The sequence below is a fragment of the Lipotes vexillifer genome, unplaced genomic scaffold (genome assembly GCF_000442215.2).
Source record: "Lipotes vexillifer unplaced genomic scaffold, Lipotes_vexillifer_v1.1 scaffold581, whole genome shotgun sequence".
In the NCBI taxonomy this organism is placed as follows: domain Eukaryota; kingdom Metazoa; phylum Chordata; class Mammalia; order Artiodactyla; family Lipotidae; genus Lipotes; species Lipotes vexillifer.
This window is the reverse complement of record NW_006788182.1, coordinates 191789-204458: the sequence shown is the minus strand read 5'-3', so window position 1 is coordinate 204458 and position 12670 is coordinate 191789. Positions and strand designations below refer to the sequence as shown.

The 12670-nt window shown below is 56.1% G+C and overlaps 1 protein-coding gene across 1 annotated transcript; it reads right to left on the bottom strand.

The window, feature by feature from the left end:
* Window positions 1–869: 869 nt before the first annotated feature.
* On the bottom strand, window positions 870–8466 carry VSIG8 (V-set and immunoglobulin domain containing 8). The gene is made up of 7 exons (XM_007461286.1): window positions 8418–8466; window positions 4556–4731; window positions 3797–3998; window positions 3455–3673; window positions 2583–2702; window positions 2070–2247; window positions 870–1152 (listed from the first exon to the last, which is right to left on the bottom strand). The coding sequence occupies exons 1-7, from the start codon at window positions 8464–8466 to the stop codon at window positions 870–872; spliced, it is 1227 nt and encodes a 408-aa protein (XP_007461348.1).
* Window positions 8467–12670: the final 4204 nt, after the last annotated feature.

Below are 12670 nucleotides of genomic sequence, written 5' to 3'. Positions count from 1 at the left end.
GGTCTTTCTACCCCCAGAGTATGACTCTGAAACCCTTCCCGGTTTTTGAGAAGGATGGCATACATCTGGGAGAGAGAAGGAAGTCAGGATTTCGTAGGTAAGGGGAGAAGGAAGGATGATGCTGAGAATGGTCAGGGAATATTCAGAGAGGTCATCCCTGCCAGTACCTTGTTTCCTTTCTTTTGATTTCTGGAATAAAAGAGAAAAGTGGGATTCTGGATTTAAAATCAAGCCTGAGGAGTCTCGGTTTCCCCATCTGCATAGGGAAGGAATAGGATTAGACAGCCCCTTCCAGCTCTAACTGTTCCCGATCTAAGGAGGGGGAGGGGGGGAAATGGTGCAGAAATGATGCGGGACGACAGAGGGAGCAACGCGCCCCCCCCCATCCCTGAGCAGGGCCCACCACCCTGACCCCATGCCCAACCCTCCGTGGAACCACAGTCACCTCAGTCTCGAGTCTTACATTTTCTTTATTGTGCTAACACTGCCGCCTCGGAGCTCAGGCCTCACACGCACAGTTCAGTCCAGACCCCCACCCACCCGGCCCCCGGGTCTCTCTGCCTTGGCTGGGGACACCTGGCCTCCGGCCTCCAGCGCTCTCGGACACTTCCTCCCTCCCTCTGCCCGAGCCTCAGGGCCGCAGGGATGCGGAGAGGGCCGAGATGGCCTCTCTTCCCTCCCCCTCCCCCTCCCCCTTTAGGGGAGGAGGAGCAGCCGCCCAACTCAGCTCCCAAGGGAAACTCTTCCAGGCCCCCTGCCGCCGGGCGGCCCTGGGCAGGCGAGGTCGGCGCAGGCCCGAGCGCGTCCCCAGCTGCAGGCAGAGAGCCCGCACCCTCCTCCCGGCCGGGCAGGAGCCGGGCGCCGCGCGCTCACACCAGGAGGCCATCCTTGCACGGCAGCGTCCCCTCGGCGGCGCAGTCGGCTGGCTTTGCACTCTCGACCTTGATGTAGACCTGGGACTGGTCCGCTTTGGAGTCTAGAGGGGCGGCGGCGGCGCTGGACGCCAGGGCCAAGTCCTCGGGGACTTCGCAGTGATGAGGCGCGTATTTGAGGCTCAGGGAGTGCCTGATCTTCTGCATCGGGTACCCCAGGAATTGGGTAACGCTGCTGCCGCGCCCTTTGGCCTTGCACCCGGGCGCCACGTCGTCCTCTCTGTGGAAAACAGCAGGCGCGCGGGTGAGCGGGCTCCTCCGCCGCGCGGCGTGGGCACGGCCTGGGCAGAGCCGGGGGCTCTTGGCAACCTCTCCTCTCCCGCGCCTCCCTCCGCCTCCCCTCCTCGCCTCTCAACCTCAGCCTCGACCTACTCTTTTCTCTGCCTCTTCCTGGGCCAACGACCCCGCAGGACTCCCGGGGGCACCATCCCCACCCTCCAGACAGGGCTTGTCCACACGTGCCCACGGTGGGCAGGCAGCCCCATCTAGGCGCTCCACTCCCCTTCTGATCTTTTTGCAGGACCGCCGGCTCGGATAGAGAGGGCACCTTGGAGATCCAGAAGGAGCTGCTTTCCCTGTCCTTTCCTTAACTAACCTTGCCCTTGCCCTCCCCCTCTCTCCCCCCCCCCCCCCTCTCTCTCTTCTCCTTACCTGCCTCTTAATCTTCTCTCTCTTTTCCTCCATACCCAGGGCATTGCAATCATTAGCACTGCTAGTTTTGTTCTATTTTTATTTCTAGTCTGTTTCTAATATAAGTTATTAGCGCTATTATTTATATTAATTAACTCTTCTTAAGTAAGCACGTCCAAGAGTTCTCACCGGTGCAATAGAGGGGAAAAGTGAGAAAATAAATACAGGCCCTGCCCTGCAGGAGCTTACAGTCTAGACAAGACAGACAGACAGGTGCAAAGACGGGAGGGAGATGGAGGGCAGGGAAGCAGAAGTGAAGACTGGACGTGGGAAGCGGGAGAGAGAAACACAATACGACGAGTGGCCGGTCAACATGTTGGGGTCCAGCACTCCATGGCGATGGCAGGCAGGGTTGGGGTGGGGGTCCCAGCCAGCCGGTGGCAGGCAGGGGTGAGAAGGGGCAGGTCTCCATCCCCCTGCAGCACAGCAGCATGCATCAGATTTTACCTGATATCATTAGGCAAGTCGCAGCAGGCCTTTCTGCGGACCTGGCCACAGCAGCAGAAGGCACCGGGGGGCCCCCTGCAGCAGCCACGGACGAGCCCCCAGATGCCCAATATCAGGCAGCCCAGCAAGAGTAAAGAGCCCAGCACTGCGCCAACGATTATTCCTATGTGCCAGGCTCCTGGGGAGAGAAATAAAGATTAGTCAGGCTTTCTGCAGACTGGCAGATGCCTGGCTAACCAGGAGTTGCAGGGGCAGGGTGTCTGTGGGAAAGAGGATGGGGGACCCAGGGGATCTCAGGGCCCCTGGACACACAGGGAGGAATATATGGGGAGATGCAAGTTAACCCCTCATGTCTGCATGTTTCTCCCAGGGCTTCCCAGCTGCCCCTGGCAGAGCTATGCACTGATGGCAGTGGGAAGGCAGAGCCAGCTGAGGCTCCAATATACAGCACAAGTTTCTCCAGTCCAACCCTCCCAGCCACGGGGCCTCCAGGGCCACTGCCCCTGCACCCACCTGAGACCTTCATCTCCACCACACATACGCTGTTGCCTACTTGGTTGGTCACTGTGCACTGATACAGCCCATCATCCTTGAAGGAGAGGTCCTTCAACACCAGCTCACCATAGTTCATGCCTGAAACTGAAGGAGCATCAGAGGGCTATGGTGAGACCGAGGAGCCTGGTCTCTGAGAGCTTCACCCCAGCCTAGACCACTGCAGGGTGGGGCATGGAAGGAGGGAAGGGTGTGTGCACACACACAGGTCCACCCCACTCTCCAGGTGAGTCACCTTCTCCCTGCTGAAACAGAGAGGCAAGGAAGGAACCCTTTCCCAGCAACAGGAGAGAAACCATGAATTCACTCTGTGACCTTAAGGAAATATGTCCCCTCCCTGAGCCTTGGTCTCCTCATTTGTACAGCGAGGACAGGGTTACACCAGAGGAAGTCTAAGGTCTCTTCCAGCTCTGGTAGTCTTTGACTGTGAGTACTAGGCAGCTTCTGCCTGTGCCAGAAGCTTTATATGCCTCATCCATTTAATCCGTACACGCCCCTGGAAGATAGACATTACCATTCCCTTTTCATATACTGTAGAATGAAACTAAGGCACAGAGAGGTGAAGCCACTTGCCTGGGCCTTGTAGCCAGTTATGGTCCAGCCAGGATTCAAGCCCAGCTCTATCTCAGACCACGCTCTTTCCAAATTAACCATACTGCTTTCAACTGACTCTCCCCTTTTGCCTCCTCTTCCCTCAGTAGCAGCTTCTGGAACAGGCTCAGAGGAGGGGTCTCCCACAGGGGTTTTATGTTTGACTTGGCGCCACTGATGAACCAGGGAAGCCCCAGTGGGACCCAGCGTCCCAATCTTCCCCTCTCCCCGGGTCCCCTCACCTTGACTTATGGAGCTGTAGGACTCGTCGTAGGAGACCTCAGACTGGAAGGTGTCCTGGGACTGGTAGGAACTGGCACGGTAGGGGTAGGTGCGCCCCCTGATCTTTCTCCACTTGTAGGTGAGAGGCGGGCTGCCCCCACTGACAAGGCACTTCAGCACCGCATTGTTGCCGTATGACATGAGGCCCTCAGACCAGCACATGGGCACCATAGGCCGTGCTGCAGGGAAGGGGGCAGTTGTGAGCCAGGGTCCAGCCAAGAGGCAGAGCCAGGCTCAGGGTGGCCAAGCCGCCCTTGGCTCTGACGTCTGGGGAAGAGAAGCTCAGAGGAGTCCGGTCGTACCTAGGACAGTGATGATGACCGTCCGGGTGGCCACGGTGGTCTTCTTCACCCGGCACTCGTAGGTAGCTGTGTCGGATACCTGCAGGTTCGAGAGGTTGATGGAGGCATCGTACTGGCTGGGATCTGGGGCTGCAAAGTGGGCCCTCTTCTGCAGATCGGGGAGGTCGCCATGGTTGACCCTCTTGTCCCGGTAACTAAGGAACTGTGAAGAGCAGAAAACAGAGATGGTGAGACAGGGAGAGCCAAAGAAGGCCTTGTGCATTGGCTGTCTTGGGCAATGCACTGAACTTTTCTGAGACTCAGCTTTCTCAGCTGAAAAATGGGAACGATGATGCCTGATCCACTGACTTTCAATAGAATGTGTGAGATCAGATGAGATCAAGCACTATCTGCCTAACGTCTACCTTCCAGGGGCCTGTGAGGATTAAACGGGTTGAGGTGTGTAAAGCTGCTGGCACACAGAGCAGCCGGCTCGTACTCAAAATCAAAGACTTATCATCAGAGCTGGAAGTATATTGTCTGGGCCAAGACAGTGCCTCATCTTCCCTTTGGAGTGGGGTGGGAGGAAGCTGACTGACTGGCTGACTTGATTGGTGATTACAGAGCTCCTCCCTCTTCCCTCATTCTCTGAGAAGGCTTGGGGGAAGTTCAAGGCCTTGGTTTTCTCATCTGCCCTGCTTTTCCCCTCAGGGTGCTGGCTGCCCAACAGGTAGATACCATGAAGTGTAGAGTAAGGGGAATCCTGTGCCCAGCACCTACCACTTTCTCCTGACGTGAGGGTTCTGGGTTGACCTGCATCCACTCGATGCCCAGCCCATTAGGACCATAGTCCTCAGGGTCCAGGATGTAGGGGCAGTTCAGTCTCACGCTGTCACCTTCTGCCACGTTCAGGATTTCTTTTTCATTCCCACTGATCTGCACAGCGGGCAGCAGTGCTAGGACACAGGCAGGGCAGGTGGGGTAAGGGGAGCAGGACCAGGGCTTGGGTGGTCAGCTTCAGCCCCCCTCCCTCCACCATTCCTGTCAGTGGCAACCCAGGGCTCGGTGGGGGTTCCACAACGAGGAGGGGCTGCTCTGAGCGTGTGCATAGGTATGTGCATGAATTGATAGATGCATGTCTATGCAGACTTGTGTAAGCATGTCTGTATTGTATGATTGTGTAGGGTTGCATCTATACAGTTTGTATATATGTGTGTGTGTATATATATATATATATATATATATATATATATATAGCTGTTAAGAATGCTTGTATGGGGGACTTCCCTGGTGGTCCAGTGGTTAAGACTTCACCTTTCAATGCATTGGGTTCGGGTTTGATCCCTGGTCGGGAAGCTGAGATCCCACATGCCTCGCAGCCAAGGAACCGCGACATAAACATAAAACAGAGTGATATTGTAACAAATTCAATAAAGACTTTAAAAACAACAGTCCACATCAAAAAAATCTTAAAAAAAAAAAAGAATGCTTGTATGTTTGCATGATTGTGTATCCATGTATGGTTGTATACACATATGTACATTGCACGTTTACGAGTGTTTGTGGCTGCTTATGTGTACTGTAGGGAGATTCATGCACATGACCAGGTAGAGTGTCTGCTTATATATTTACATGACAGCGCATGTGTGTGCATGTGCGTGCGTGTGTGTGTGTGTGTGTGTGTGTGTGTGTGTGTGTACAGACACATGGAGCACATAGGGTTGTTAAATGCTCTGATGGAAGAGGCTCGTTGGTTAAAAGCCACCTCTGTCTGGGCCAAGTGAGCTGGTCGTGTCTAGAAGCAGGAGGATGGACACCGTGGCCCCTGGAATCCCTTTCCAGCCCAAGGAGCAGAAGAATGCGTATGTCTCTGTATGTTTGTGTATGACAGCGTGTGACTCTGGCTGTATGCCCGTGTGACAGTGAGTGCCTGGCTGTGTAAGTGCTCTGAGTGATAGTGCGTGCCTGTGCGTGACTGTGACCAGGAGCCTAGCTGGGTCTGTGTGTGATAGTGAGTGATGGTGCTGGGACCATGGCCACACGCATCTGTAGGACTGGTGAGCCTCGCGTGAAGGCGTGTGGCATTGTGCGCTTTGAGTCCTTCCACTTGTGTGATCGTGTGGCCACCTCCACGTGCTCGCTCCAGTTGGGGCCCCTCCCGCTACTGCCAGCCTCAGCCGCACTGAGTCAGCCTGGGATGAAGAGCCAGGATCTGGAAGCTCAGGACTGATCTCTCCCTCCCTAACCTGAAGCCCCAGGCAAGTGCTAGCCCCAACCGGTTGGCCTAGAGAGGAATATGAAGGTGGAGGTGTGCCCAGGGCCCCAACCCTGGCTAGGCTGGCAGCATGCCACCTCCCAGCCTCCTGCAATCCTCCCTCTGCCGGCCCCTCCCCCAGCCTGGCTCACTCTCCTGTGAGAGGCAGCAAGTCCTTTGGAGCCCCAGCCCTTGGTCTCAGCAACTCATCGTGCTCTGCCCTTCTCTGGCTCTCTCCTGGTACCACCTTCACACTTGGAGAGCATCTCACACACAGAGTTGCACACTGTCACAGCCAAAGAGGTCAACACATAGACACACTCTTATAAGCCTTCAAAATGCAGATACCTACCTATGCAGTCCCACCTTCTCACACACACACACACACACTGTCGAGTCCATACAGACACACATCTACACACAAACACAAGTGCGTATTAATCCAGAAGGCACACCTGCTGTGCACACTTAGAGCCCCGCATTTGTAATCATGCAAGACCAAACATACCCGCAGAAGCTTAGTCCGGCCCTAGAGAGCCAGCAGGCACCCTCTCAACACCCCTAACAACTCAGGCATCACTGAACCTGCCCCTCGGAATCCTGGCTGGGCCATCAGCCACGTCCTAACCCCCCTAGGCTCCAGGTTAACCCAGAGCAGGCAGGCTAGCTGCTGGGGGCTCTAACAGGACCTGGTGATGCCTCCTCCAGCGCCAGGCCAAGCTAACACCAGCCCACTCCTGAGATAAGGATCCTGATGCCATCTGCCAGGTCCTGGGCTGTCACAAGGCAAACCAGAAATGAGCCAGAACTCAGCAGAGAGCAGAGGCCCCACCCTGGGGAAGGACTGCCGAAAGCAACCCACGACAAGAGAACAGCCTCCATGCCCTGGGAGCCAGCCGGACAGGAAGGTAAGTATTCCGGGAAGGGGGCTTGAGAAGGAAGGACAGGCTGGAAGAGAGTGCCTCCACCCTGCACTAGGCAGAGTGTCTGCCCCTGTCCCAGGCCAGGGAGCCTCACCCTAGCCTTTCCGTCTCCCTAAAAGCTTTCTCAACCTCCTGCCAAGAGTTCCAGCCTTTCTGCACCCCTCGCTCTCCTGGGGAAGTCGTCCCTGGTGTCTCACCTTCATTCCTCTTGCTGTGGCACTGAGGAAGTATTTCCAGGGCATGTGAGAGAAGAGAGAGGCTGGAGGGAGGGAAGAAGACCAGAGTGGGAGAGAGAGGTGGGCGCAGAGACTTGGAGGGAGGGAAGGAAATCACAACAGGCTCGCCGGGAAAGAGGGAGACACCTCAATAGCCATGTCTACTCTAAGCTTGTAAGTCCTTTGTGACTATTTCAGCTTCCTCCAGAGCTCCTAACCCTCCCTCTGCAGATGAGGGAGGGGAAGAGAAGGGAGGGGAAGAAAAGGGAGGGGAGAAAAGGTGGCTCCCACAGAGGGTATTGGTGCATTATGACATTAAGACACACTATACACAGAGATGTCCCAGGTCCCCACAGCACAGCTCCTGAGTGAGCTCTGCCCGGCCAGCTCTTGCCAGACAGAGAGGGTGTTGCAGGCATCCTGCTAGAAATGCAGTCATTCACACATACTCACACTCTCACACCAAGGCTGAAAATGCTCCCCACTTCCTGAGCTCCTCCCCCAGGCCCCTTTAGCCTGAACCCAGACCCCCAGGAGGGTCTCAGAGCCATTTCCAGCAATGCCCACACAGATGGGCCCTTGCTGGGACTTGCCCCATCCCAGGCAGGCAGCCATGATATCCAAACCTGAGCCCTGCCCTCCAGACGTGCCCCAGGGAAGGGGCTCTGGGAGTTACCCTCCGCACCCTCCCAGGCTTATCCTAGAGGGGGTGGGTGCTACCCTGGAACTCTCACAGCACAGGGGCCCTGAGCAGAGGTCTCAGGCCCCGGCTCTCCCTGGCCCACTCACACTCCACCAGCCTGAGGCTCTGCCCTCTCAAGGCAAGCAGGGTTGGGGGAGAGGCCCTCCTGCTGGAAGCACAGAGATCAATGGAAAGGGAATCTTTCCCAGGCTCTTCCTCAACCCCCAGCCAGCTTTGCTGCTCACCTGCCCCTCCTACCCCACCCCCAGATCCCCCAGTAACTCAGGGTGAGCACTATGCTCCCATTCACAACATGTGCATACACGTATGAGCCCCACACTTTCACAGACACGATGAAGAACGATACAAGAACACGTGCCCCAAACCTTCAGGTGCAGGGCTCTCCTGGGGAGAGGCCCCCTTAGCAACATCCAAACCCCGGTGGCAGCAGGGCGAGGGTGAGAAGGCATCTCAGTCCACCTTCCAGGTTCCTCTGTGAGCCCCTCGCTGCCCTTTTCCTGCCCATCCGGCGTCATGCAGGCCCCCCTGCCCCTCCCCAGCCCCATACCTGGGCTCAGGCACACGAGCAGAAGGTGGAATGCTCTGCGGACTCTCATGTCTCTAGGCTCAGCGTTTCCTCCTCCTGGGCTGGGATTCCTGGGGCCGGTGGCTATGGGGCCAGCGGTGTTGTAGGGACCAGTAGACGGAGGGGGAGCTGAAGGCCCAGATGCTGCCCGGAGTGGCAGGAAGGTGCAGTGAGGGCCCGGCGGCCGGGGAGCAGCCAGTTATTACTATGAGAGGGAGGGGGCCTGGTCCCCGCCTTGGGGAGGAGTCCCAGGAGCCCTAATTAGCAGGGTGACAGAGTGGCTTACCCAGCCCTTCCCCAAGCTCTTCCCTATGCTGACAGTGGTGCAAGACGGCCAACGGGACATGTAATTAGGCACCTGTTAAACGTCCACTTCCTCCCGGCCCCAGCCTCGGGGTGACGACAGTTGCCCAATTTTCCAGTGTCCACGGGGCTCCCCTCACCACACATTTACTGCCTCCTTCCCCAGGGGAAATGCAGAAGAGGAAGGAGAAGACAGGCTGGGGATGGAAGGGTGGTCAGGCCTTGAAGGGCTCACACTGATCCCAGGACACTGGTGTCTGACACGCCCGCCCAGCGCAGGCTCCAGCATTCCAAACTGCGGTCCCCTCCTCCTATCCCTGACCCTCCAGACCCCCTCCCACCCAGGTCAAAGTCTGTGGGAAAGGGCACCAGGGAAGGGGTCACTGGGGCTGGAGGGGAGGTGCCGGCTGATGAAAGGGCCCCAAGACTTCAAAGGGAGTCAGGCCTCCTGAGCTGAAAGAAGGAGGGAAGGGGTGTGTTGGGGAACAGGGTCTTCCCCTGGCTGCCCCCTCTGGAGCTGTGCCCCCCATCCATACCTGACGTGAGGTCACCCCCAGGTGCAGGGGATCCCTGGGAGCTGGGGGTGTTACAAGGGATCCAGACCCCCATCTCCCACACAGATCTAAAACCAGTTCAGTGAGGCCTAAGAGGAGGACCAGGGTGTGTGGAGTGAGTGAGGTGAGCGGACAGGTGGGTGAGGGGCTGCTAGGGAGAACAGCGCCAGGAGGGCCAGGAAAGGGGTGTGCCTGAGTGCCCGTATACCCCCTCACCAGGATGTGTCCTTGCATCTTTGTTGAGGAGCGCCAAGCCCCTCTAGGTGCCCCTCTTTTAGGCATCGCTTGGTACCCTGGCTTCTATGCACAGGAAGGGAAACCAAGAACCTCATAACCTGGACTGGCATCAGGTGACTAAGACGTCACAGTTCTGGGCAGGTTGGAGCTGGGGTGGGGAGGTCCTGCTGGGCAGAGGGAGAAGATGGAGGGCCAGCCCTTGCTCATTGGTCCAGGGGGTCCCAGAACAGGCCTTGGTCCTCCCCTGGATTCCAGGACTGCCCCATAAACAGTGGTAGGGGCCTGGTCATGAGTTGCCTTGTTCAACAGCTCAGCCCTCTCAAAGGAATCAAGGGCCTGCCCTCGTCGCTGACAGATGCACAAGAAGGGTTGGGGGGGAAGAGTTTTGGAGAGAGTTATGGGGCTCAGGATGCTGCCAGGGCCCACCCCCGGGAAAAAAATAAGACAGAACAATAAGGAAGCACAAGGACTCCGTGCATCTCTGCATTCCAGCCCCCCAGCTGCACTCCCAACAATAACAGGGTGCTCTGGGACCCACAAAATGTACACAATGAATATCCTTATTTCCTAATTTATTTTGAGGATTATGGGGTTGTCCTGCACACTCTGGAGAGCAGGGATCATTATCCCCACTTCACAGATGGGGAAACAGAAACCTGGAGAAACATGAGGATTCAGCACAGGTGATGCTGCTGGGGCCTAAGTGGGGGTATGCAGGCGTCCTGACTCTCAATCCAGAGTACACCAAGAAAAGGGCATGGTGACCCTATGTGTTACCAGCCCCACCCATGGGGAAAGTCAGTGACGGATGGAGGGGTGAACAGGTGGGACCAGGAAGAGGGAGTCTGCAAAGAGAGGAGTGAGTTAGTGGTTCCATTAGTCTGAAGTATAAGGCTGGAGTTTAACTGGGTTCTGGATTTTAGCTGATGTTAGAGTTGGAGTGAAGCCTGGAGCTGGGATTAAGGTTGGGGTTAGTTAGGTGGAATGATCAATGAGGATGAGGTCAGATTTGAGGTTGGGATGAGGGTCAACACTGAGATTAAGCCTAGAACAACAGCTAGAACTGAGGCCAGGGTTTATGGCTGGGACTCATGTTATGATAAGGAATAGTGTTTTAGCTTCCTTCAGACCTTTTCCTGGGAATACAGTTAGAGCTAAACTGAAGGCTGGGGAGACTGATTTAGGATTGGATTTATAACTGTGTTAGACTTTAGTTTGGGATTTGAGTTAGAATAGGCTGTGGTTAGGGTTAGAACTTGGGTTAAAGTTATATGGACAGAGGATTCATGGGGATCAAAACTTAGGTTTTATTTATGATATAGAAAGACCTTAGCCTCCATTCACTAAATCTCACTTTGGTTAGAATTTTCATCCCTTTGCTCTGGGAGAATACCAATGGCACATGTTGATTGGGGTCCCAAGATTTTGGCAAGAGTTCCAGATACACAGGAGCCCATCTCAGGGGTGTGAAGCAACTGAATCCCACAACAAATGTAACCTCTGAAATTCTGCTCCACGACCTAAGCTCACCACCTGGTCAAGCTCCCAGAAGGGCATTTGGGGAGGGGATGCAGGAACGTACAGCAATGAGTGGGGCTCTGACACCAAACTGAATTGGAAGATGGGGTCCATCAGAGGCAGTTTTACTAGGGAGGAGGGGAGTCCTGGTTTTGGAGTCTAGGAGCCGGGAGTTGGGGAAGACTGAGGGCGTAGATGCTCTCGGAAGAACAGCCACTTTTGAGGGCTCCACACAGGGGCCCCTCAAAGCCTCAAAAGGCAGGGCACATTGTTGCTCTCCTTTGACCCACCTACGTCTAATTGCCGCCTCCTTGCAATCTGGGGCCCATTAAAGAAACTCTCAGCATTCCTGCCCTGTGCCCTGAGCCTTGCAAGGGTTTTGAGGGGGCAGTGTTGGAGTGAGGGCACTGGGGCATCAGCTCAGTTTCCATAGCACAAGTCCAGCCCATGGCCCCTCCCCTCGGACCAGCCCACAGCTCACATTACTCTGTGGGCTTCATCCTCAGCAGAGGAAGAGGGCCCATTCCTGGGAGGCCACCGCCCCCAACTCCTCCCTCTCTTCTTCCCCACCAGTCTCAGCCCCAAACATCCCATTGCCCCATCCACTTCCTTTTCAGGTCCCATAAAGGTCTGGACAGATCTCGGAGACTATTGGGATTGCCTCTGTGCCCCCAGGGAGAAAGATATTGGGAGAGGCAGTGGTTAGAAAAGGAGCAGAGAAACACATGTGCCATCCAAATGGCCCAACCAGAGGCTGAGAGAGAGACAGGAGGCAGAGGGCCCAGGCTACAATCAGGGTCCCAGCACACCAGTTTCCAAAAGGGCCCCTTGCTTTTCCCTGAGTAATCCATAGCTCCCCGGGGGGGCAGAATGGCCCCTCTCTTCTGCATACCCCCCCAAGATTGGGTTGTATTAGCTTCTGTTCTAAGGCAGAAGCAGAAACACAAAGACAGAAGCTTGGAAAAGAGTGAACGGAGGTACAGAAGCAGAGAGAAGAGGTGAGACAAGGACCCAGAGAAGCCCAGAGACTGCTTCTGAGAGGAGGTACAACCCAACCCCAGAACATTGCGGGGAGGAGCAGGCCAAGGATGTGGCCCATCTACTCTTCCTCCAAAGTGCTGTTCACAGCAACTCTGCACGCCTGTAGCCTCTCCCCTCACCTGCCTGGACCTACCCCCAACCCCTCTCCCCAGGCCTCCCAGGCTCAGATTCAAGCCCCTCATTTCCCCTCCAGGGCCCCAGATCTGCAGCTTGACCCTTTCTAAGCCCTCACACACAGAGTCAGCAGGCTCCTGAGCCCCTCTCCCAAGTCCCCCTGTAGACCCAGGCTCACCCCTGCAACATCCATGGAGTGAGAAGCAGCCCTTGGAGTGGCCATGTAGAGAAAACCTCAGAGGAAATGGTCTGGGAGTAGGAGGGCCATGGGATAGACAATGCCATGCTTAGAGAGGACGGACAGAGGCACAGGGCACACACAGTCACAGAGGGGTCAGGGAGCCCCAGCAGCTGCTGCCCTTCCACCAGCTCTCAGTGAAGGTTTGGGGTTGGAGGACCTCCAGGTGAGGCCCTGGCTTGGACGACAAGAGTGGTGGAGCTTAGAGGTGGTACAGGTGGTGTGATGGG

Coding starts and splice junctions, on each gene's coding strand:
- VSIG8 (XM_007461286.1), bottom strand. CDS start 8,466: ATGAGAGTCCGCAGAGCATTCCACCTTCTGCTCGTGTGCCTGAGCCCA. Junction 3,999..4,555: donor CCTCACGTCAGGAGAAAGTG/GTAGGTGCTGGG, acceptor TGCTCTTCACAG/TTCCTTAGTTACCGGGACAA. Junction 2,703..3,454: donor CTACAGCTCCATAAGTCAAG/GTGAGGGGACCC, acceptor CTTCAGTTTCAG/GCATGAACTATGGTGAGCTG.